General features: G+C 40.0%; 2 protein-coding genes across 5 annotated transcripts; one reads left to right on the forward strand and one right to left on the reverse strand.

Annotated features, from left to right (window-relative positions):
• Nucleotides 1-114: 114 nt before the first annotated feature.
• LOC143448375 (uncharacterized) lies at nucleotides 115-23,940 on the reverse strand. 3 transcript variants are annotated; one of them, XM_076948091.1, is made up of 17 exons: nucleotides 23,281-23,940; nucleotides 12,006-12,087; nucleotides 8,047-8,144; nucleotides 7,867-7,966; nucleotides 5,888-7,784; nucleotides 5,572-5,697; nucleotides 4,182-5,469; nucleotides 3,924-4,020; nucleotides 3,746-3,826; nucleotides 3,391-3,556; nucleotides 3,239-3,312; nucleotides 2,935-3,101; nucleotides 2,509-2,654; nucleotides 2,264-2,350; nucleotides 1,823-1,958; nucleotides 1,477-1,612; nucleotides 115-1,290 (listed from the first exon to the last, which is right to left on the reverse strand). In XM_076948091.1, the coding sequence occupies exons 1-17, from the start codon at nucleotides 23,832-23,834 to the stop codon at nucleotides 448-450; spliced, it is 6,078 nt and encodes a 2,025-aa protein (XP_076804206.1). In that variant the 5' UTR covers nucleotides 23,835-23,940; the 3' UTR covers nucleotides 115-447. The 3 variants fall into 3 exon arrangements, with proteins under 3 accessions (XP_076804206.1, XP_076804208.1, XP_076804205.1); XM_076948093.1 differs by having other exon boundaries at nucleotides 1,823-1,955; nucleotides 4,182-5,472; XM_076948090.1 differs by having other exon boundaries at nucleotides 4,182-5,472.
• LOC143448376 (tyrosine-protein phosphatase non-receptor type 2-like) lies at nucleotides 9,101-11,767 on the forward strand. 2 transcript variants are annotated; one of them, XM_076948095.1, is made up of 3 exons: nucleotides 9,101-9,393; nucleotides 9,486-10,721; nucleotides 11,025-11,767. In XM_076948095.1, exons 2-3 carry the CDS (start codon nucleotides 9,620-9,622, stop codon nucleotides 11,093-11,095), a joined length of 1,173 nt encoding a protein of 390 aa, XP_076804210.1. In that variant the 5' UTR covers nucleotides 9,101-9,393; nucleotides 9,486-9,619; the 3' UTR covers nucleotides 11,096-11,767. The 2 variants fall into 2 exon arrangements, with proteins under 2 accessions (XP_076804210.1, XP_076804209.1); XM_076948094.1 differs by having other exon boundaries at nucleotides 9,109-9,393; nucleotides 9,486-11,767.
• Nucleotides 23,941-25,299: the final 1,359 nt, after the last annotated feature.

Raw genomic sequence — 25,299 nt, forward strand, 5'->3', positions numbered from 1 at the left:
GCAGTGGATTGGATCACTCTACTGTGTCTACACTTGTTGTTAGAGTTACCAGTACATATTTTAAGGCTACTGGGCCTTATCTCTGGTCTCTCAAGCGTTTTTCAACACAGAGGATGCACTTCGACGTCATATTGTTTCCATTATATCAAGAAAAATTAAACAAATGCAACGAACACAGCACAAATTGTGCAAAACTAATTGCAAAACTCGTTTTCAGTCTCATGAGCCATAATACAGGAGTTACACAGAAACGAAATGTGTGCAAAACAAAATACACAAAAGAACTTACTTAGTGAAAAAAAGTAACAATAACCGCATAGAACACGAACCAAACACCAGCAGCATTTGTATTTCCCCAGAAACAATATAAATGGACATGATTGACTTTCTTAAAAATAACATTTGAGCCAACATAAAAATCGAACAATGGAAACGTTTGCTTTGCTCTCATATCATTGCATGGTGGTTTTCCTTTAAAGGGCCAACGTGATTTGTTTGTTCATTAAAATTGTTCACAGGATGAAAACCATTGCTATCGTTTTCACTGAATCTGCTTTGTTCTGAATGCAAGTAAGATTTGGTTTCTAAAAAGTTGTCGATGCAAACTTCGTTGGACATTCTGTCAGACAGTGATGTAATTGTTTTGTCAGAAATCGAAGCAGAAGGATTGTCGGGATGGAAATTGTTCTTCTTGGAACTAAATTCAGTTGTGTTGGGGCTTTTTCCAGAAACACCGTTTTGTATTTGTTTGTGTTCTTGAACTGTATACCCATTTACCAGGTTTTCCTTTGAGAATAATCCACAATGTAAATGTTCTGACGGCAAACTGGAAATTGCACTGTCGTCTTTGTGCTGCTCGTCATCCAGAGTTCTACAATCCTGAGAACAATCAAAATATTCCTCGTCGGAAATACCAACAGATGGTGTCATCACCGTTTTCTTTGCATCTGGTGTCAAGATGTGCATAGTGGGTGGCGGTGGACTATCACAACTCTCAGACTGGAACGAGGAATGTGAACAACATGGTATATCGGCTGGTTCCGGCACGGACTCGGGGTAATTTTGACTTACAACTGGTGCGGTGACAACAGGGCGGTACCAATTTTCATCGAACGCTCCGTGAGGAATTGGCTTAGACTTCCTTGGCGGGTCTGCTTCCACAGGCAATGTGCTCACTTTTCCACCGTTGCACACTCGTATTGAGAGGGCATTTCCTATCACCTTTTTAGATGCAGGGATTATTTCGACAAAATCGCCTGCTACGTTGTGGTCACCAAACATTCTTGGAGCCTGAAACATTATAACATCAACAAGCGAACTTTCCCTATGTAAAACACTTTTTGTGTCTGCTAATTAGCAAATCCTGAAACTTAATAATATTTCTAAACATCAGCATAACGTTCAACAACCATCACATTCAAGTAATAAACACTGGCACAATTTACTAATCTAAAGTTTGCAAAGCTTTCCAATTACCCAGTTTTCAGCCATTTCTCGTTTAAAATCCTCAACCAACATTGTTTTTATATCAACCGGATTTTCCAGGAGAAAGTCGGCCATGGAACATCTTTTCATTCTCAACACGTCATCCAACAAGTAATAGTTTGCCCGACTGTGAGTACAATATATACCACATGAAGAATACAGAAATGATGAAAGCGGAATACAGTATATCTAAGTCTAAAACAACTGCCTACTTTACTGGTGACCTACATAGAATGGTAGAAGAATAAAGCAAAGGTCTTTACATAAACATACCAAAACTCTTATTATTATACAGTTCAAACTACACTTAAAGTCACAGCAGAAGTTAATTATATACTTGGCCGTTTTAGAAGGCTGAATTAGGAAGGAATCGGGCGGTGCTTCCCTATACAGCTCAAAATCCATGAGACCACAGTGTTCATCGTCACTTGGTGGGTAAGCAAGTGGGTCGTATCCTGCCTCATGTTTTCCTTCTGAGTGATGGAAGATTATATAATAGACAATACATATACTCACAAAACCGATTATACATTGTTCCCTTTGTTAGAATAGTCACAACCATAATCAAAATACTTATAACTACCGGTATGTAAATATCACAATTTATTGAACTTCAAGAATACTATTCATAATTCACTACAATATCTTTAAAGTTTGGAATTGTGGACAATGTTTGATTTTTCTAAATGCTTTCTCTAGAGAGTATCTATATCCACACTTATGTTATTAGAAAGCACATAACATATAATTGTGCATATGTAATGTACGAAGAGCTAACCCAGCAATGAAGAAGAAGGGAAGGTCCAATTTAGGGCAGGATCATCTTTGCTTTGTTCATCGAGTGGTTGCAGCTCCTTCAGATATGCTAAAAGTAAAAATCTTGATTGAAATGAAAGAATCTTTGATCAAACTTTGCAGCATAGGTTAAAACTCATAAAAATGATATCTCATTTTACATTAATCATTGCTACTTAACAACGTTAATGCACCTAAAAATTAATGACTTTTGACAAATCATCTCACCGTTAATGAAGTTTCCCATTTCCTTGCTTCGAATCATATTCTTTATCGCACGTCCAGAAAACTTGCTTAGCATCGGATCAGCACCACAGGCTAATAGCAACCTGGTCAACTCGACATGGTCGTATTCAACAGCGTCATGTATTGGTCTAAACAAATGCTGCTTAGTTAGAATTGGTTTACTTGATGTAGCTTCCAAACCGAAGAAACAACTCAGTTGACTTGTCTGCTCTTAGCGATAAAGCTTTAAGTCATGAGGCATCTCAGAATTGTCTTTTCATAAAAATCGATGACACTTCAGTGGGCGCCCATTATTACAACCATGAAAAGAAAACAGATTATCACTGAAAGAAATAAGACCAAGAGCGTAGAATCATTCAATAATCTACAAAATTAGAACACCAAAGGGAGTTTAAACATAATTTCCACCTTGTGCCATCGTCGGCATTCAGATTTACGTCCGCCCCAAATTCGAGCAAGAGTCTTGCTGCTTCTAGATTACCGCGAGCACAAGCCTCGTGAAGGGCAGAGTAACCGGCATTATCTTTTGTGTTCGCTTCTTCAAATCCTTGTTCCAGGTAATACTCAACATTTTCCTGCAAAAAGATTTCTAATTAACTCCCAGATCAAAGTTCTAATGCATGGTGATGAAAATAATAGTCTTGTGGTGCAAATGAATCAGTTTTCAGAGTAAATATAACAGTAATAACATATTTTACAGGTGGGTAATTACCACATATCCAAGTTTTGCTGCCTTGTGCAATGGGGTTTGGCCGATTGCAGAATTTCCAGTCAATTTCTTCATGTCTAAAATGATGTAGACAATTAGCTCACTATGTACCCAATAGCATGCGTAGGGTGACAAAAAATCAAAACATGAAATACTTGGAGGAAGTGGGGATGAATGAGTCTTCCGCTCCTTGAGGAAATTGATAGGGGTGAAGGCACGCTGGGTGTTCGGAGTATGTAGGTGCTTATGAGGAGTGCTAGGACTCGGACAGATCTCACTCAAAGGTTGAACTGGTGGTACCAGGGTCTGCAAGCGCTGTACCTGTGGGTGTTAAATGCTTGTCACTCTTTCCCATTCAAAACAAATGAAAAAGCTAAGAATGATAGGAACTGAAACCGGGATAACTGATGGCTGATGGTTTAAACGTCAACACTCAGCGATAATAAAATGACCAAAATTTTAGGAAATGAAATAAGCTGCAAAATGTTAATTATTTCTAATAAGTCGTACCGCCGATTCAACTGTTAGCAGCGTATCTTGTACTTCGGGTGATGCAACTTTGTCATTTGAAACAGATATTTGTGATATTGCCTGAACGTAGGAGGAAGTAGACTGCTTGTGTTACTCATAAAAATAGTCAATGTTTAACTAATTCATGACAAAGTGATCTTTCTCACATCATAAATACCTTCTTCGTTTGTTTAATTGATTTCTTCTTTGATATGTCTTTCTTTAATTTTGACGAATTTTTATTGACTGATCCTGGCGGACGTCCTTTTCGAGGCCTGAAATAAAAAAATATTTTGATACCGGTACAGTAATTATACTTCATGAAAATAGAGTAAGTCATTGATGAGAAAGTGGCAAATTCTACAACCTATAAGAAGCCTACCCTAGTATAAGAAACAAATTTAATTTCTTCTGATACTATTTTTTTGTTACTTACGGGTACAAACTTTTGCCTTTCATATCAGCGGCTTTTTTAATTCCTGAGAGTTTGCTGTATGGCTTCGGCGTTGTTATAATACCAGCATTAGATTTTGACAATTTTAATGATTTCAATTTATTGTCTTTAGGATCTTGCAAGCTTTTAGGCTTCCTTCCTCTTTTCTTTGCAACTTTTTGAAGCTCAGGAGGGACCAGTTTGGGTTTTGGACACTTTGAGTCTTTTTCGGATTTATTGGACATTAGTGAGGCGTTAAGCCTTGCATGGTCAAAGTTTTTTGGATGTTGAGGAGACGTGGTGACAGAAGGATCTTGGATAGGCAAAATGTTTGTATTCTTCAGGGCATCACTTAATGCTTTTGCTTCACTGGCAGTAAGTTCATCACTAAATAACGGGTTTTCCTGCACACAAGTCTTTGTGTCCGTTGGAGTGATTTTCAGATTGTCTACTTCCAAGACAGGCTTTCCAGTGTAGAGCTCTATAAGGGCGGGGCACACAGCAGGGTTAATGCAGGCAACAGGGTCTACTGATTCACTGTGATTTGGAACCTGAAGGTCTTTGCTCGATACAGGTCGAGGTGATGAACTGGAAGTGACTGTCGCCGACTCGCTGTCGTTAAATTTTGTTTTCTTCAGCTTTCTCTTTTTTTTACGTTCGTGCTTGTCTTGGTTTTTGTGCCCTTTGTCGTCTTTTGTTTTGCTTGATTTTCTGTTGCCTAGTTTGTCAAGTTTTTTCAAGTGAAGATCCGGTCTTTTGACACCTTTCTTTTTCCTGAGTGCGTGTTCGAAGTTCTTGTAAGCTCGCTTTTGTCCTTTCAATTTTCCTTTTGTTTTTTTCTCCAGCTCCTCATCGTCTTTGTCGGAAGTAACTTTTGTTTGTTTTAAATGCTTCATTCCATCATCGTCACCACTTTTATCACTTTCGTCCAAATCCGAGGATAATTTCTCCTGACACGCAAGGCTAGACGCAGATTCGCTAGACAGTTTCCTAGATCTGTGATGTTTCCGCTTAAACCGAGCAGTCGGACTTTCGCTGTCTTGTGAAATTTTTCGTTTCGGTTGACGACCTCTTCGGCCTGGTTTCCTCCCAGTTCGTCTTCTCTCTTGTGTGACATCATCAATCGAAGGTACCTGGCTCAGATGTCCTGATGAGCGAAGGGAAGTATGACGATTCGATCCTTTCTGAAGGACTGCACTCGAAGGGCAGTGAAAATCCTCATCACTAGAATCATCATTTTCAGGCTCACTGCTTGAAAATCCATCATAGACCCAACCATAGAGGTACTCATCTTCTGAAGAAAATTGTCCGTCATTACAACGTTCTCTCAATTTTGAAACCAAGAAATTCAACCAGAGATTAAATATAATTTTCATATAAACCTGCTTCTTACCTGTTTCAGACTTTCGTGGTCTTTTTTCTCGCCTTGACAAAGTTTCAGTTTCAGATGACATGGTTCTCGACAAATCTTGTTTAGAATCAAAATTTGAACCAAGAGAGTTTTGATTGTAATTCTGATCTAAATCATAAATTCAGGGTTAAATAATCTCATTTAAAGATTGTATATTTTCTGTGTCCCTGTTTTAAGCTAAGGCCTGAGAAAAGCTACATTTCCATCGAAAGAGTGTGTGATTGGTACTTACAAAATACGAACCATAAGGTTACTAAAATACCATTCTTGAATTTGACATATAAGAAGAATAACATACCCAGTAGCTTTCTTTTTCTGCCTCTCTTTCCCATCTGCGGCCCTGATGTAACCTCAACATTTTCTTTACTAACCTCCTTCATATCTTCAAAACATGAGGACTCCAATGCCGATTTTGAAGTTTTCAATTCCTTGCTTGTTTTGCTGTTCAAAAGAGCCTTGTCACAAGGTGGTGTTGGTGATTTTTCATCAATCTCCTTCACCCCGTTAGCTTCGGAACTTTTCCTTGACCTTTCTGTGACGCTTTTCTCAGAAAAATTTTTTTTCCCGTCGGGTCTTGAAGTGTCTGAGGAAGATGTGTGCCATTCCTTAGGAGGATGTTTATTAAATGATGGCTTTCGAGAAGTGGAATTTTCCGATGAAGGACTACATTTGGAGGAGTTACGACCTGATTTCTCCGTGATTGGCTGCCCGGCACTAAAATCCGATTTTTGAGGAGACAGATTATTTACGTACGGACGAATATCAGTGTCATGTGAACGCCGTTGGGCGAGTTGTCCTCTGTCCTTGTCTGCATGTCTGTTGTGTTCGCTGTTTGCAACAGTGTGGTTACTGTCGGCATGGGATGCCTGAGTTTTGCCGACGTGATACTTTGTATGGTGATCCCTCTGTGGTTGGTGTGACTGATTCTCAGAGTTTGTCTTTAAATCACGGGAGGAATGTGAAGGAATTGTGAGCGGTTGATAATTTCTTTGAAATTGTGATTTTTCCAAAGACGAGTCTCTATGATGATGCGAGTAATGGCGCATGTCATTTTGTGAAAAGCTACTGTCTTTTGAATGGCTGACACCGAAACTCCCATGTCTATGACGGTTGTCAGGGGCTACCACATGAGCTGGACTGCTTTTGTGAACATCGCTTAGAGATTGCATGATGGATTTCGAATCATATTTTGAAAGCAACTGTTGCTCATGTTGACTTTGTAACACCAGATCTTTAGCAGGAAAACTGGGAATCGCTGCAAGACCTGGAAGTTGATGGTGGCGGGGTGCAGGGTACATCATCCTGGAAATTGGATAAGCCAATGCTTCATGTGGGTAATAGGGGTAATGGGGGGGTAGTTTCAAAGGGGAAGTCATTGACGTAGCATAGTGGCTTGCTATATCAGCTGTGGCAGCATGAGGAGGCAGCCTGCTGTACAATTCAGCTGCATATGGGGCGGGGTTTATATGGGCTGTGCTGATTGCTAACGGAATGGAGCTTGGGTCTTGCCTCTTGGAAGGCTGTTGCACGGGGTACGCTGCTTTCGCCGAAGTATTTCTGTGATGTGTCGGGGTAGTTGAAACTGGTCGTGTGATGTCGTCTATTGAAAACGATGACACACCTTTAGATTCACCGATGTTTGCTCCGTACTTCTGATGCGGTTTAGGATGTTCGTAGGACTTTTGAGCATCAGCTCTGCTATACATGGAGGTGTCATTTGTCTTTGTTGTGTAGTGACCACCATGCTCGGACGGCCAAGAATTTGTCTTGGATCCATTGACGGCAGGTTTCGATGTTGCATTTGTCACAGGCGGGGTTTCAACTGGTAACTGGGGATGCTTTGGATTATCAATGGGGGAATTATAATCGCTTTGTTTTGGTCTTGAAATATAATCAAACGGGTGCGGAAAATGGTCATGTCTGCGAGTAATCGTGTCCGATGTATGTCTGTCTGCACGTGACTTGCCATGCCCGTCCTCTTTTGTTTTTGCTTGATTCGATGGACTATAACGTGGCGGCTGAGTGACATTGCTCAAATTGCTTCGACCCAGCCCTTGATGCAGTGAACTATGTTTTGCTCCGGGGTAAGGTGATTCGCTTTGTTGGATGTTGCGCTGCGACATATCTGGGTAGAAGGGTTTTGGGCCTGGAGATGAGGTCTCGCCACTGTAAGATTTACGCCAGTCAATCTGTGACTATAAAACAAAAAACAATTAATTGAAGACATCAGTTTCGTTTTACATAAACAACATAATTTTAAAAAGCTTAACAACATACTGGAACAAGAGAAGTGGCTTTTTTGCTTCCCAAACACATCCCTTGAACAGCTTCATCGACATGGTTATAGTACTGGGCGGGAGTCTGTTTATGACGGTCCCTGTATGCAGAGCAACTTTCATTAAATAAAATGTTTAAAGGTAAACTACCTTAGAGCTGTTTGACAGGACAAATGCTCACCTTATTGTGTGGTCCGCTCCACATTTCAAAAGATATTCCACGGTGTGGGCGTCTCCAGCTTTCGCTGCCACATGCAGTGCAGTGGAGCCAGAACCGTTCTGATCATCAAGATTTAAAGATTGAAATATAAGGCTAGTAGCAGCATTCACATTGATTTTAATAGCTTAAATTTAAAGACCAAAGGCCTTCATAACTAAAAGTTAAGTTGTGGTAATTTAATGAAATTGTGGTAAAGTCGAGTTTAGAAATGCAGGCAATAAAAAGCTTCCTGCAAATTTACATATTTTTGAAACGGTTGTAAGTATCAACATCGTTTGCCTGTTTCAAAAAATAAATAAGTTCTAACGAACTTTGTTTGCTTTGATTTGTGAAGCAGACATGAATTCACGTTTAACGCTGAGGAAACCATACCTAAAATCTACCGCCTTATGTAATAAAATATAAGTACGACAGGCCTGGTGCTTATTATAATGCATATAATGCTACTCCCTCTCGATGTATATTCATTCATTTGATATGACTTTAAGGCCGTCGTATCACAAATAAAAAACAAAATTTGATTGACAAGTTTGTAATATTTTGTTGAAAATGCTTATCACAAGAGTGATGCGCCGTGTAACACTTGGGTCAAAGGACAAAAGGTTTAGATAAAACATGGCGCTGGGCTGCGAAATAGTCGATTTAAACAGTAATATAAATACACGCCAGCTAAATTCAAAATCCATGCCTCTTTAAGTGTGACTTTTATGGCACTTCTGCTCATAACTTGTTTATTTTACAGGAAAGAATAACATCCCGAAGAAAATGACGTCATGCAAAGAGAAGACAATAAAAGAAAATACCGAATGACCTTACGAGCCCAGTCCAAAACCTGTCATACTGACGTAATCACGAGCTGGTTGCGTGTGTGTGCGCGCGCGCTGTTCAGTGAAGCGTTAAAAAAGAAAAAACGGAGGCGCTAGTCTACAAACGGCTCCCCAGGCGTGATGACGTAGGCCGTAATGGCTTTTTGTTAGCTTGTAACTCGTATGAAGCAAAGCTCGCTTATCGTGAAAAATGACTTGCCTAATTTAACCTCAAAGAGCTTGTGTGCTTATGTGGTAAATGGCTTGTCTTTCCTGAGAGGCGCTTCTGCTAAAATTACCGTCAACAAAAAGTCTTAGGCACTCAAACGGGTAGCTGTATCGGTGAAGTAATCAATTTCAGTGGTTTTAGTTAAAGAGGCTGTTGTATTCAGGCTACTAGGCAAGTGAACGTGACACATGTACACTTGGTACAGTAAAGGTTCGTTTGTGCGGTGTTTGGCCAGAGAGCAAAGGCAATGTGACAAGAAGCCAATTGTTTCCAGTGCGTGCATACATTTTTTATAAGCTGCTATCAGCAGCCTAACTGTGACTGTACACCTGTGATTAAGCTCAGCTACTGTTTTTTTTTTTCAGCGTTACTGAGTCATCAGCACCTGCCTGTATTATTAATGGGCCGTAAGAAGCTGCGGACATATCGACAAACACATACACTTTGTGCATTTAATCGGAGGCATCATTGCTGGAAGCAGTTTTAAGCCAAACTGCATATGAAAAATAGCTTGAAGATGATCAGCATTAATGAGCTTGTTGCTGTTATTGAGCAACAGCAAGGATGGGATCGTCTATTCCGTGAAATAAAGGCCACATCTGCAGCTTATGAATTACCGTGCAGAGCTGCCAAACTGCAGCATAACCGAAACCGGAACAGATATCGCGATGTGAGCCCCTTTGACCACAGTAGGGTTAGATTATTAAATGGTCCAAGTGACTATATCAACAGCAGTCTTGTTAACATTGAAGCAGCTGGACGTAGGTATATTTTATCACAGGGACCGCTGCCCGGAACTTCTGGACATTTATGGCAAATGGTGTGGGAACAGAATTCCAAATCGATTATTATGTTAAACAAAATCATTGAGAAAGGGGCTAGAAAATGTCACCAATACTGGCCATTGGATCATAATCTAATGTCTTTTCCCGAAGAAGGATTTGAAGTATCTTTTCAGAGTGAAACGGACCACCACAATTTTTATGTTCGTGAACTAAGACTCACAGAGACTAAAACTGAAAAACAAGAGTCTCGTATAATTTACCAATTTCACTACACTGCATGGCCAGATTTTGGTGTACCAGAATCGCCAACTGCGTTTTTAGATTTTCTTGGCTGTGTACGTGAATATGGTGTTTTAGAGAATGACGTTGGCCCGGCCGTAATTCACTGTAGTGCTGGCATTGGTCGATCTGGGACTTTTGCACTGGTTGATACTTGCTTGGTCTTTCTGGAAAAGGGCATACCTTTCGACATAGGGGAGACCTTGCTTGAGATGAGAAAAGACAGAATGGGACTGATCCAAACACCTCAACAACTGCGTTTCAGTTATTTTGCGATCGCTGACTGCGAGAGACTGCTTTCAAGTAGACAAGCAGAAGATTTAGGAGATGAGGATGAAAGTGGAAGCAGCTCAGAAGATGAAGATGAGAGCGGAAATCCCGAAAGCATCTCAGAAGAAGAAAATGCAGGAGAGGACAGGACTCCTGATGAAAAGGGTGACGACGCATTCGGCGATGAAGATCAGCAGGATGATGAACCGAAAGAAAATAGGAAACGACACATGGAAGAGCCAAATGGACCAGCCGATGAAAAGCGAGGTAAAGAAACTGCGACACCAGACATGCCTCCACCAGTGGAGGAACCAGTTAATCCGATTGATAATAATAACATTAAAGAAGGCGTGCGTCATCGTCAAATAACTGAACGAAAAGAAGCTTTAAAACATCAGGTGGAACAGATCAAAAACAATATGAAGGCCAGTGAGAAAAAGTGGCCTTGGGAACGTTATTTCATTGGTGGTCTTCTCGCATCTGTTGTTATTGGCATAGCTGCCCGGTACTACTGGTATGGTTGATTCTCAATATGTAACCAGCACTGCATTTATTCAATTTAACTTTCAGGGAATTACTGTCCTGATGCAACTAAGACAAGTGGCCAAGAAACTGCAGTGTCTCATATGGAAGGAAGCTAATAAAAAGAAGTCTTTGCAAAAACTGTTCTCAAACACGCTTTGTTAGAAGAACCTATTGTTTCGTCTTCAAATAGTTGATTTGTTTTCCCATGTAAAGTCATGAGTTTTAACGAACGAAACAAGCTAAACTGCATATACATGTTAAGTGTAGCCTGTTTGGCTGTCCTGCACTACTTTAGTGCAGTGTACAACGCTTTCAATATAATAAAGCAAGCTCAGTTTTGGGTCATAATCACCGTTTTAAAAAGCTATTTCATTATAGACCAGTATTCTACAGAAGGTGTCTGTTCAATCGCTTACAACTTTTGTGTAATATTAAAATTCCAACATTATTGTCATCTTAACAATGTCGTGACCCTCAACCATAGAGGCTTTGGCCAAGGAAGAGCTCTTACATTACTCCGCCCATGTGCTGTTGTCAGAGGTGATCACTAGCCTCAGGCAAACCACTGGGGGGAATTTACTGGCTCCATAGTACCATACACTAACTTATTTTCATTAGAGTATAGCTGAGACGCTACAGAATTATTTTTTCACAGTTTTGGTCTTATTTTGGTTGTTAAATATTGCGTTTGTTACTTAATTACTCACAATTTCTTAGAAATTTTATACAGGTCTTGCGTTTTGTGTCACTTTCAGTTGAGACTAATTTCAATAAAGGTATGCCCTGTATAGTCTGTAGTAAGCCGTTCAGTTAGCTTACGATACATGTTTGGTATATTCTGGTTAACGCATTCAACATCCGCTACCATTTCAGGGAAATTGACTTGCATAATTCGCTTGATTACGTCAGGGCTTGTCACGCTGGTGTTTGTCGAAGATCGGCGTTAGCAAGAAGCAGATACCGCATCGCATAAAAATGTGAACAAGACGTCATATTTTCGATTTTATCAAGATTAAAAGCACATACCTCTACAGAATTGACATCGACACCCTTCCCCAAAAGGTGCTTGATTTCCGCCAAACTTCTGTTCCTTGTCGCTTCGAATAACCTTAACAAAGAAGCAAATTGTTATGAAATCAATAGTGAGAGAAGATTGCACGGTTATCAATTAATAAAGCAAGCAGTAGTAATAGGATAAACACGACTGTGTATGTGGGCCATCACGGCACTGGGTTCGTGACACAAACGACAATATTCAGGAAATAGAGCGTCGAATGATTTCGTGGTCTTATAAAACCTCATACGACGGTAGAATGTGGCATTACCTCCTCAACAAGCTTGATCAATATTATATAATACACTCTCGAGTCTTTCGCGATTACTCAAAAGTGTTTACCGTTCTGGCCATGAGCTTTGATACAGTCACGCTTCATTTCGCCGACTGTTCTCATGGAACATGAAGTATATATACTTGAGTACAAGAATGTACTTTTCTCCTGGTGAAATTTCTTAAAGTATTGTCAATCTATCAGGTTTTGCCATTTACGTGAAACTAACGTCGCAGAAAAGCGGGTATTTTGTATTTCAGCTCACTTATGCTTTTAGCTGACCGCCCATGGGCAAAACATATCTAGTGCTACATAACCAACAATCCATTTCTCCAAATACAGCAATGCTACTGTGTATGCTTTGGCGCGTTAGTTTATCGCAGTGTTCAAATATTTTCCAACTTTGTGTACGACGCTGGCTGTGGGAAAGGCAAAAATGACGGATAAACAGTATTTACGGAACATATGTGGTAAAGGTCGGAAGAGTTCAAGGAGGCAACACGGTCAACAATGCCCTGTTTTACTGGAAAGCGCACAGACCAAGAGATAACATTGGGATACCCTGCGTTGAAATCTTTCAATAAGACAGACCACGCAAAGCTAATGCCGTAACTGAGCAGCAGTCTGTACCTACATGTGATACAACATATGACAACGACGTGTGCTAACATGTTAATATTAATATGTTTATGATATCCATATTATTCTATTATACGCATATTATGCTGATAAGCCCAACTCAGGTTATCCGAAATTTAACTCTACTTTTACCAGTAATTGTGACTACATATGGCAATTTTTAGTAACGGTCCACGATTTTATTGAAATATTACCTCATACATTTACTTGGCATAACTGTAATTCACACATGCTATTGCATGTATGTGGTACGTCAACTACACGTTATTTTCCAAAGAAATAAGAACTTACGTAGTCGTCCCAATTATAGAAATCTAGCAAAGCTTTCTCGGGGAACTGTAGAACCTTACCTGCGAATATTAAATTTTGGCCAAAACGGCGTCCATGAGCATTGTCGACAATGTGATAAATTGCTTCGTATGTAACCAGTAATGATAGAAGGAAATGCGGTGATTAAAGCATTATCATATTCATTATTTATAAGCCTACTACAATTAACGTAATGTATTGTTAGCCGGTTAAGAACTGCTTTAAAACAAACTGGGTGATGGTTTGCTAGAGTTAATTGTTGAGGTTTTAAACGGGTTCTTGTTTTACTCATTTTTAAAACAAGTCACAAAAAGATGACTTTTCGAAAAGCGCATTAACCTCCATCGAATGCTCACAAAACAACTCTGTTATCCGAAAAAATTCCATTGCGAAAAACAGTTCGACATTTTCGTCGTTTACGATTTTTGTCTTCGAACGATTACCGAGATCTTTACCCAGAATGATGAAAAAAATAGCTAACGATCTACAACGAAGGTCATATACATATACAAGCGCGCCTGCTTTCGAATTGGTTAACGACCCCGGGCCCGTAATATCACATTTCTGAGAGTTCACTGAACACGCCGCTTTGAAAGATTAAATTCAGAACGATGGAATTTTAAGAAAATATTTTTGCCATTGCGAGACGCGACGTTTGGAACCGCAAACCGAAAAAGAAGCTGCAAGGTGAGTAGAGCGGGAAAATTTTCAAAACGTCCATCAAACGCAAACTATTTAAGTCACAGCATGCACCTAATGACCTTCATGGATAAAGAGTTCCGAGTACTGTAACAAAGAACGCTTTTGGGCGTTGTCGTCAGGTTTGTATTGGTAACAAAAAACACCTCGATCCACAACATAATTTCAATGCAAACATCAACAAGTTTTCAAACGTAGGCACGAGAATTCTTGGATCAGCAGTAGATGAAAAGAGGATTAACTTCGTGGTTAAGCAACCGGGCTAGAATCATTGAAAACTTTCATAGCTTACTAATAGCTTTATAAATTTGACACACAGGTACTCTACGCACGGAAGCGTAACATTGCGTGGATTGGACAGTCGTCAGCCATAACTCTATGTAGATGAGAGGTATTATGACTATACATCTTGGCGGACTACACCAATTACAAGCGTGATGCCTGGAAGTTTCCATTGAAAACGCTGATCGACATTTATCGAATCTGGCGTCTACTTCTCAAAACCCATTGATAACGTGGCTACAGCGCCGCTTTTAATATAAACAGAAGTCGGCCTAAACGAAGGCTACGTAGTAATGAAATAGGAGTGAGTTTCTTAAAATCCGTTACCCCGAAGCACATATTCACGCCTTGTACACACAGACAGAGCACGCACAGCGACTACTCTAGCATGAGCATCGAGAATACCGGGAAATATATAATGAACTTTTCCGAGGATTGTTCGTCACAGCAGCACGACTTTAGCCATAAAATTCGAACCAACCTATTGTTGTAGTAGTAGGGTAATGATATGTACTTTTGCGCGGGCAATCTAATGCATCTTTTCCTGACGTGGATATCATTGTCACCAAGGTGCAAAACGCATGTCGTAAACGATAGAACCGGTTAACGGTGCCCATCAAATAAAGCAGTTATTTACATGCGTTTTAGATGTGATACCAATGATTAAAACGGAAAAATGTAATCAATTAATACAAGAAGAGGCGATTCCCATCTGTGGATAGTTTTAAATGGCAATGACCGCACTTACAGAATACAGCGAGTAGTAGAAGTCAAACGGGCACAAGAATATAACGCAATGTGCATCGGACAGTAAAGACGGCTGCACACTGTAAGTTTAAGGGATTGCATCGCCGCATGTGAGCACAGTCGCAAGTAAACGCATGTCTGCTCACCGAATGGGTCTGGAGACGTATCCACCTCAACGCCAAATCTGTCATACAAGGACATAGCCTGTTTGGTTGGCGGTACAATCGTAATATTACGCCCTATCCGTAGCATACAGCTCTATAGGCATGCGACGTTTCATAATTTCCAGTTTATTAGCAGCCTAGCCCTAGGCGACTGCACTTTTTACCTCATCATACACGTAGCCTAAACACAAATCTGTTTGTTCAGCTATTAGTTAGCTTTAAAAACACAAATAAGCTATATTTGAAATAATGCAATGCTTTTTTTCGTTGTATCCGACATCCGAGGGCGAACAACGTCTTTGTTTGCAAGTACGCTAAGCGCAAAACCATTCACTAATTCACCTAGAATCACATTCGGTGATGCGAAAAAACACATATTTGATTTGGTGCGGTTAGTCGCGGACGAGTCGATGTGCATTCAGTGTTAAGACACAATCGCACGGCTTGGTAAAGCAAATCGTCGTAAATGATGTTTTTCGTGGGAATCCCATCCCACGCTAAGTACAGCCGTGGACAATGCAGCAATTGGCGTACTGCCGGTCTGAAAGATAACACGCTATTCTTCAAGCAATAATGACGATAAACAAGCGCTTCATGTCAGACACTTTAAACGAGGAAACGAAAATCTGCTGCGTTGGACAAACTACTCCAATAACATGAGTCAATTTCCGTAAAAACTACGCGCCCTATTTAAAATAAAGACAACATTACAGCAATATACAGCGGCATAGCGAATAGCTGGTGAGGAGTAAGACATTTGCAGCAACAGTCGAGATGGTTACTGTTACGCTTACGTAAGTGATCGCTTATGTACGCTTATGAACCACTGGCGAATTCAAACCAACGTAGTTAATTGCCAGGTTCTACTGTGACGTGTTACGAACAAAATTTTCACCATTGCGACTCATGTTGTTGTGTCGAGATAATGTCCGTTTGAAATATCTTTGACCTGCTATCACAGCAAACTGTGTAGAAATAGTGACTTGAAATTCATTTCAGTTTGGCTTACTTCTAATCAGTTTAATTGAGTACACCTGTCCCGGGCTAATGGCGTTAAGCCAAAGCACAGCCGGACCCAGTGAAGCATTCTGTGTAAAATCAAAAGCTGTATATGTAAATTTATAGGTCTGTGTTACTACATTCGGTGAGAACTTCACAGCACTGAGCAGAGTCATAAAACGTGGAGAGATTATGGGCGCAGATTTCGGGGAAAAACGCGGACAATAAAACAAATGCTGTTAGATGTACGCCGCACGCGTGGCAAGTCACCACGGAGTAGGTGGGGCGGCAGAACGAAGGCACACACAACACTACTGGTTGACGCCGTCATTAAACTCAGTTGATTTGACGTGGACCTGGTGCAACTATAGCTCCTGTTACTCAAGTGCGACATCTAGAGATTGGCAAAAACGACTTGGTTCCTTTTGAATGAAAAACATAACGTCACGGAGGTCGTACCGATTTGTAACCACACGGTGACGCAAAGGCATCGTTAGTGAAGTAACAATGTTTAAACCCGTCTGGTTCAAAGGAAACGCCCTTGATAATTTTTTTGCACTTATGAGAATACTTCATGTTAACATCAAGGAAAACAGGTCTGTGGCGAACGAATAAACAACGGATTGAGAATAACCGCCGTTGCAATCGCTAATTTCAACTATCCTTTTCAAACTCAAGTAGTTAAGAAAAGTAAAATGATGTATATGGCACAACGATGCTGTATTGAGATTGGGCACATTCATTCTCAATGGAAAATCGAACATGGCACACCACACAATATCATCTGTCAAAGCTGTTTATTTATGCCCGGTATGAGAAGTCTCAAGTATCTAATGGTCAACACTATTAGCTACGAGGGCAATTCTCATACACCGATGTTTGTACAGCGACAATTAGTTAAGTCTTATTAGCGTATATTATATCCTTTTGGTGAAGTAAGTGTAATGGTCAGATAATATTGCACCATTACCAAAGCGTTTTCAACAAACGGTATGAATGGAAAGGTAGTGCAGCGCAAAGCAGATCAAAACTTCGCTCAGCGAAATTTGTTATACTTTCGACAAGTCAAAATTCTTATCTTGAAATTTCGTTTAACTCGAAGCGTTTTTGTGGAGCTCAAGATGAAAATAGCGGGTGTTATCTCAAAATCGAAGGAAAAACCATTCATTGTGACGTAAAAAATATGCTGATTTGTTTCGTTAATGGGTTGCTATAGGCTGGAGACGTGAGATGTTAATTTTGCGATCTACAAACATAACGACTCTCCATTTAAAACTCTTACAAGTAGTCCAGCTTACGGTACTTAAACACCCGAGTCGAGGATGCCACAACCCTGCAGTTTTGCAACCATACACGCAGTTATAGAAAGACACAAATATTACACAAATTAAAGCAACTACATAAGTGAGATACAAACATTTGAACAAGCAGAAGGTGACTAGGGAAAGTTTGCGCTGTTTTAAGAGAACCAAGTAGGTTAGCAGGCAAGACCAGGGGGACAAAAAGTTGGACATTAACCGGTGCTACGCTAAAACCTGTTATTGCCTGTAGATCAAACAACTATATACCTTTTTATCAAAAAAGATTAACAAAATACGGGCGCTAGGCCTTAATCAATCGCCAAAAATGCGTCTATTATGACAGAGTCTGTTTTCATGGCTACTTGCCCCAAATTTAACAACTTCAGGGACTCCAAGTAATTCGGTCGGTTCTATCAATTTCGAATTAAAAGCTCCCGCCGTATATCAACAACACTATGATGAAAATAATATAAAGGTAGAGCAACGTAATAGAGAATTTAAGAGATGCCTTGTCCCGGAAAAAAGGAAAAACCCAAATCTTAGCCTTACAGGTGCAAATACAACAGTGGTGATAAGAAACGAAACGCAAAGCTTTTTTGTGAATCTCTTCTGCAGAAAAACTCCATTCAAATTGACATGTGAGCAAAAGTGAGACTTTAGGACAATCGTTCGCAAACGTTGGACGAGAATTCGCTTCTCGCTTAAAACTGTCTCGACCGAAAACGCCTCTCTCGCCGATCGCGGTGAAGACTCTTCAAGTCGTCGAGATCTCTCTCTCTGGGCATGACCAATTCTCTCCGTCGTTCAACAAGAGACGAGCGTTGAAAAACGTAAAAAGCAAACCCTTTGTCATGAATTGGCGCGAATTACCTGCACAGGTTGACAATAACCGCCGCGACACCGTATGCTTGAGCCGATTAACTTGAGAGGCTTTTGGAACCGATAGTCGTCAAACGTAACAAAACACCTCGTTTCATTCAATGGAAGCTTTTGGAAGAATTGACGTCACGAGAGACAGGCAACCTATTAGGTTTTTTTGTGTGTAACCAACCTTACAAACCAAAACACAATTCCAAATTTTAAAGTCATACTTAATCATAATTTCCACGCATATTAAATGCAGAGCAGATCGGTTGAAAAACCAAAGGCAAGGACTTCAGAAACTACGCTCTGTAAGAAAATCTGGAAGTCTCTAATGTGGGCGGTGCGTGGGCGTGGTCGCATATAGTAGCTCACAAGGGTAAAACTTGAATCTAATGTCACACTGAGTGTTCTAAATAAGAGCGAAAAACTTGTTTTATCATAAGGCAGTAACAAACCATCGACAGTAGCACTTGCTTAAATGCATTTCCTGTTACATCACTAGTGGAGCCTATCGTGAGGCTAAAAGCAGCAAAGCAGAAACCCTATATATCAACATTTACAAGGAAGTATTTTAGTAAGGCACAGTACGTTTTGTAATTATAAAGTGAGCAATCTGTGCAGTCAACAAACGCTGTTAGTTACCTCGTTAATTAGTTAAAGTTAATTACAGACTGCCGTGTAATCAGTAAATTCGTTAACGGTTTTTGTTTCAGTCGAAATTTGAAATTTTGGTTTCTGAAAAACAACGGAATACCACAAATCATTCGCAAGTGCGAGCGACCGTCGCATGTTGTCACTCGCGGGACAAAAAAGGGCAAAGTACAATACGGAAATGACGTCACAAGCACTGAAGCGAAACAAACACACGTACTTCACATTATTATGACATTCCACTGAAACACATGGGTTCGTTCGAGACCTTTGAAAGTTAATGTCGTCAAGTTACAGGTAGGTAGCACGATGTTAAGGCTTGGCTACAATACAAGGTCAATAAAACACTAAACACATCTGGTTCTCAATGACCACTAATAGAACATTGACGAATTACGCTACGTTTGGGAAATCTTGTGTTTGGGTGGAAATAAAACGATTTATTTTACAAAGCTTAACGAAACCGCCTTCAAACTGTACGTACTGTAAGTAGGACAAATTACAGACTGAAACATACCACGTAACACAGCGTCCCTTCTAGTTGTAAGCAAACGAATGGTCGATTTATTTAAGTCAACAAAATCACATCGGGACTGATCGAACGTCAGCTGTAGGTGGACTTTCAAACAACACTGGCTATACAAGGCTACAGTATATGGGCAAAGCTGCATGGTTTGGCTTAAGCCAGCGGCAACTTCAATGATGAAAATGCTTTATCTCTAAAATGTAACGCAATGGACGTCAAAATTATTGACCAACAGACAAAGAAGGTTAGCTGGCGGTGGTTTCCTTGCTCAACAGATATCTGGGCGGGCAATCAATGGATTCGACGCTCACTTATGCGCTAACAACGTGCCGTGTCCCAGGTATAACAACATTTCCTCGATTTAGCAACGTGAAGTGACTATAAACAAGTAGTTCTTGTGATGTATCAATATCTGCAACGGACAAGGCGATTGTCATTCCTTGACGCGTTTGGTGAATGACATGAATGTATGGTGTATACCCGCACAGGTACTCAATTTTTTACATGAAAACCTGTATTAAGAACTGTAGTTGACTTTTTCGTTACAGACAAGTTATTTTGGTATTGGAGCGTTCCAATACTGAAATTTTTGTTGTTTCTAACTTGAGCAAATGGTTATTTGTTGCGCAGGTATTTATATGCGACATGTATAAAACAGTAGTATTCAGAACTTTGTAGTAACTCCAATTTTGTTATTTTCTTAACTAAAACAACTAATTTGCTCATTGAGATTTAAAACAAATTTTTGTCTTAAGTTAAGAAACACAGTAGGAACCGTCCACTGTGAACCTGCACCCAAATTAAAGAAATTAAATTAAACGACCTAAGCTCACCAAAGCTGCTTATAAAATGATTGTAAGTAAATGCGGTGTTTAAATTTTACGTTTAAAAAATTATTTAGCGCAGAGCACAAACGCTAAGACTCGAATTTGGAGTCTGGAAAAAAGATTGCTGTGGTGTTATGTTTCGCATTCATAATGCATTCGCACATCACAAATCAGACCGTGCAATTTACAAACGGGATGTTTGCCGTATTTTAAGATATAGCCAAGTGCTCGTACAACTTACCTTTAAACACAAAAGTTGTAAATACACGGAACAAAATAGTTTTAATAATATTTAATGGTTGAAAAATTATCACAACATATGGCAAATTCGCCGCTAATTATGGCGCACCACACACGTGAAGACAATTATGACGTCACGACATGAAATTCATGCGAGTGAAAGTGGTGCTTGCATCACGTATGGATAGCACGTCTCATGCAGGCGAATATCTTGCATTAGTTAGGCCTAAACTAACTTATAAACATTTACTGGATTTACATCGGTGAAGGCAGCCGTTATTGATATGGGTTAGCCTAGTCCGGTACCAGCAACTGATGCTAAGGACACAAAAGCTTCAGAAGCTTATGAACTATTGTAAACCTAACCTACGATATTTCTGTGCCGGAATCACCTGCTTGCGAGATCAATCCAAAAAGCATTCGCTACAGCCTTCTCAAACATCAGCCGTTACGCATGTTCATTTCACATTATGACATCATAATCATCGCTACCTAAATCATATAATTAGCGGCAAATTTGCAATACATTTGTACTTGCTTCTAACTTTGAGTTTAAGTTGTAGTTCGCCCAAATCTATAAAAGTGTCTCAGTTTGCCGGAAAAATACTTCTCATATTAAATGAGGGTATTGACTGAGGAGCCAACGTAATGATTTAACGTGGCTTTTAGGCTCAGGAAACTTGGGCCAAAAACTGGCCGTGAGAAAATCGACGTTTTAAAAATTCACGATTCGAGCCTCCAAAGATTTAACTGTTTGTCGAAAAGAAGCATATTCGTAAATGATTCCTCCCTATTTTTTGAAACTTTAGTAAATACTGAAGCCCGAACAAAAACAAACCTTCAAAATTATCAGAAATATCTCAATTATAAACAATTTTAACCTTGGACATTATGTATCTCTCCTACAGTAAAATTATATTTTTTTTGTAGGTAGTAGGTACGTTTTCTGAATAAAGGCTGCGTATGCAAATGTGGTATGAAAGTATATACATGATGGTGTGGATGGTTTCCTATTCTTTTTGCGCATTCCAACGTAGAATACAACTGATAAATTCTCTCGTCCATTTGGATTATACAGTAACTATGCAAAATACATCGTCTATGAATATAAGAGATCCCGTGCACTGTGGCAAAAAAATCAATTACTACTGTAGCAAACTAGCTTTTTGCGATTGTATCTCTCAACGCTTACTGTAGTTCACTTATCAGCGATTGATTGTGTTGTGAAGGGAAATCCATCGTCTTAATTTCTTTTTGTAAAATGCGTTTGCCTGCAACAGAGCTCGCAATAATTGTAATTCTTTTGGCCCGTGGACGTCCAGCTCCATTCTTTGAGGTGAAGCTGAAGCATGCTGTGCTGTTGTTTGCGTTTCTCACCAGTTTTGTTTTGGTTCATTCAATGAAATAAAAAGCAATTAAACTACTTTTGTTTCATGCAGAAGCTTTCGCACTTTAAAGAAGACGTTGTAGCCAAACCTTTTCTAAAATTATCTTCGAATACTGTATGGTAGTTAACAGTGACAATTTTCAAATCTGACCAATGCATAAACTAAAATAAGTTTTGTTCGACTAGACTTGAAAATAACTCCATAATGCGAACGTAATGTAAATAGATAGTTCGCACACAACTGACAAATATCGCCGGTCGTCTTGTGCGTAATAATATGTGGGAAATATTATGCGTGCTCCCTTCAGAAACAGTCTGGTATTTCACCAACCAGTTATCAGAAAGACGACAACTAATAAAGATGAGCGAACGTGGGAATTAAAAAATGCACGTTGTCAGCGTCATAGTGCATTTAACTTACGGCAAGTGGTTTAACAACAGGATTAGAGCAAATGGGTCATGAGCAATAACTAGCTATCGGCACACAATAAACCACCGACGATAAAACTAGGTTTGAAAAGCTAAGCAAGGTGGTGCTTTACAACTTCAACCAGGTTCACTTCATAATACCTTACCACTTAAACTCTAATCAACGTGAAAGTTGTAAGACAAAACATGGTTACACAGCTGTTACTTTAAAGGCTCTTCGTTCTAGCTAATATTCTGGCCTGGCTTTGCTGTTAGGTGTACATGTTTAGTGCTTCACGTTTCACAGTAATTAGCATTAAAGAACGCAAATACATGAGCGCTGTTAAAGAATGAACGTAGATGTATAATACAGCAGTTGTTTTAAATGAAACACCTCAAAGGGAATGAATGTATGGAAGTTTTATCTCATATTTACTGTAAGGCTGTGAGTGGGGACTAGAAACAAATATTGATCTAAACTGCAAAGCCTTAATATGTCTCACTGTCCTCCTTAGAACTGTGTCATACTCAGGAAAAAACTTTCGGGGCTAGAAATTATAGTCGCGATCAAAATAATACCATCTCCCCTGCTGTTTGCCGTTGGCAGGACATTCTGCCATCCAACACTTCCTTGAAAATTAAATTTACAACCAGAGTTGTCCAACGGTATGATTACATGTGTTTTAGTTGCCTCCATTTAAACGTGCATGCATAGATATTATCGTATGTGAAAAGCGTAATAAACGTTCCAACGATTAAGCAAAATGATAAAGTAAACCAGTAAAAGCTTACTAAACGGTAAGCCACACATGTCACACATCATTGACCCTTTCTCAAGGTAAACATACCACGCTATTAGACTAGGTTGCCAAAAACGTCAAATACATTACACAACATTGAGCTATCAAAGTGTGGATAAAATATACTTACGCAGTGACGTCACTCATCCGACCGGTGCTGTGTTTATCCTTGCTCACTCCATGGACCCCGGACGACGGTGGGGTGGCTCCAGCAGTTCCCAGGTTGGTCGGGGTGGTGTGGTAGTGGTGAGAATTGGACGCACCATGGACGAGAGGTGAACCAGCGTGTCTCGACGATGGTTTGTCGGTTATGGACGGATGAGCCTGATGATACAGTCCCTGGCCGCGGCCACAGACCGGTAATTCCCCGGGTGGCTGGGCTCTGTGGGGCCCACTGGAAGTTGATCGGACCCCGTGCTTATCGCCCCATGACGCCCTCGAAACGGCGTTAGAATGTTGAACTGGGCGATACTTTGAGTATAAATTGCCACAATAACTGACACTCTGGTCCCAAACCTCCTGGCCGATTCGACCAGAGGCGACCAAAGCTGGCGTGGCTCCATCTCCAAGTGGCTGGCCGTAAGCGATGGCCTGCGACGCTGCCTGTCCCCGGGGATTCAAAATTGCATCAGCTTCGGATCGCTGCTTTGAATCGTTCCGATACAATTGTGAGTTGTCTGCCATTGTTTTAGCCGGTATATCAAGGTTAATTTCAGTGGTGTTGATTCCTTTGACGATTTAACAAATATTACATCGTAACGATTTCCGGTTGCATAAGCCACCTTAAAACCTGAAATATAATACGAGATTTAGTGACTTGTACGCCAAAATGAAAACGATAATTATATTCGGGAACCTTCATTTAACGTTGGCTAATGGTTAACGTTAACGCCGACAGTAACAATCTGGACGCGTATCACACTAAATCATGTAAACATGATGGGGCATGAAAACTCTACTTTGTCAGATTAGAATACTTTAACGTAGTGCTGTAATTATTGGCTTATCCTAAAAGAGTATAGAGAACGGTTAAAAAGCCAGGCTTACACTAAAAACTTTTGAAATTATTGATGTGACTGTACCTGTCGTAAGTACAAACGTCAAGTCAGATACGGGGTAAGAAATAATGTCCAAAAAGTCAGAAATAAAAAGACATCAAATTACGGTTGATTTTTCGGTGAGTCAGCCCGATTAAATCATCTTTACCGCCAAGAAATCCTTAACAGCGGTGTGGCGGCGGACAGTTTGTCGCAAATGGAACACGGTAAAGGTGATTAAGTCTCACATGAGCTGCTCTTTAAGCAAACACAGTTAAGCGCTGCGTGGAAGTGTGACTGGTAAAAAGTTTGTTTGACAATTCAAGCGCTGTTTCTGTCAGCTGCAGCGCGCTCGATGTACAATACGTTATCAAGCAATTTTCCATACAGTGCCACAAAATGTTGAACTATATACTACTATGCTTTAAGACAATTCTAGTCTTTACTCCTTAGTTACTATAAGTGAAGCGCTAAAGGCTGAAGGTTCAATCGAACTGTGCGGTTCTACGCATAGTGTCCGTTAAGATTCAGTCAGCGAAATGTACAGACCATTTTTGAATGATTTAAATTATTTAGGAGAGACCACTAGCTTTTAAGTAGTCCCACCATGACAATAACTGAAACATAATGCAGCTTGGAATTTAAAGTTTGAATTTAAGGTTTAACATGAAAGTTTGGTAACGGGAAAATAGCACTGCATGGAAGGCGGAACTTTTCATAGTACTAGCTTTTGTATCTATTACTTTTTAAAACCTAAGTTCACGTGCTTGCAACATGAATGGGCTGTAAAGCAATATACTGACTACAACATACTACACGAATTTACCGAGACAAGTGCAAGAGCATGATATCTTGATATTGCAATGCGCTGTCTACTTGTCCAGCCCACACCGCACCAGAATGTGCCACAACATTTACCACAAAACAAACAAGATAAGTAAAAGTACTAACCCGTCCCCTTTTTAACGTTATACTAATAATAATGTGCTATTTCAACGTTCTTCGGCTGGAAACATCGCCGAGTGAGGCTTAAGGTTCTACATCAGGTTTGAAGTGTGCAGTTACGGATAAAACCAAAACTGTTCCGTTTAATTTGGTTTGCTGACGACAGG

This window comes from Clavelina lepadiformis, chromosome 3, assembly GCF_947623445.1.
Source record: "Clavelina lepadiformis chromosome 3, kaClaLepa1.1, whole genome shotgun sequence".
NCBI lineage: Eukaryota > Metazoa > Chordata > Ascidiacea > Aplousobranchia > Clavelinidae > Clavelina > Clavelina lepadiformis.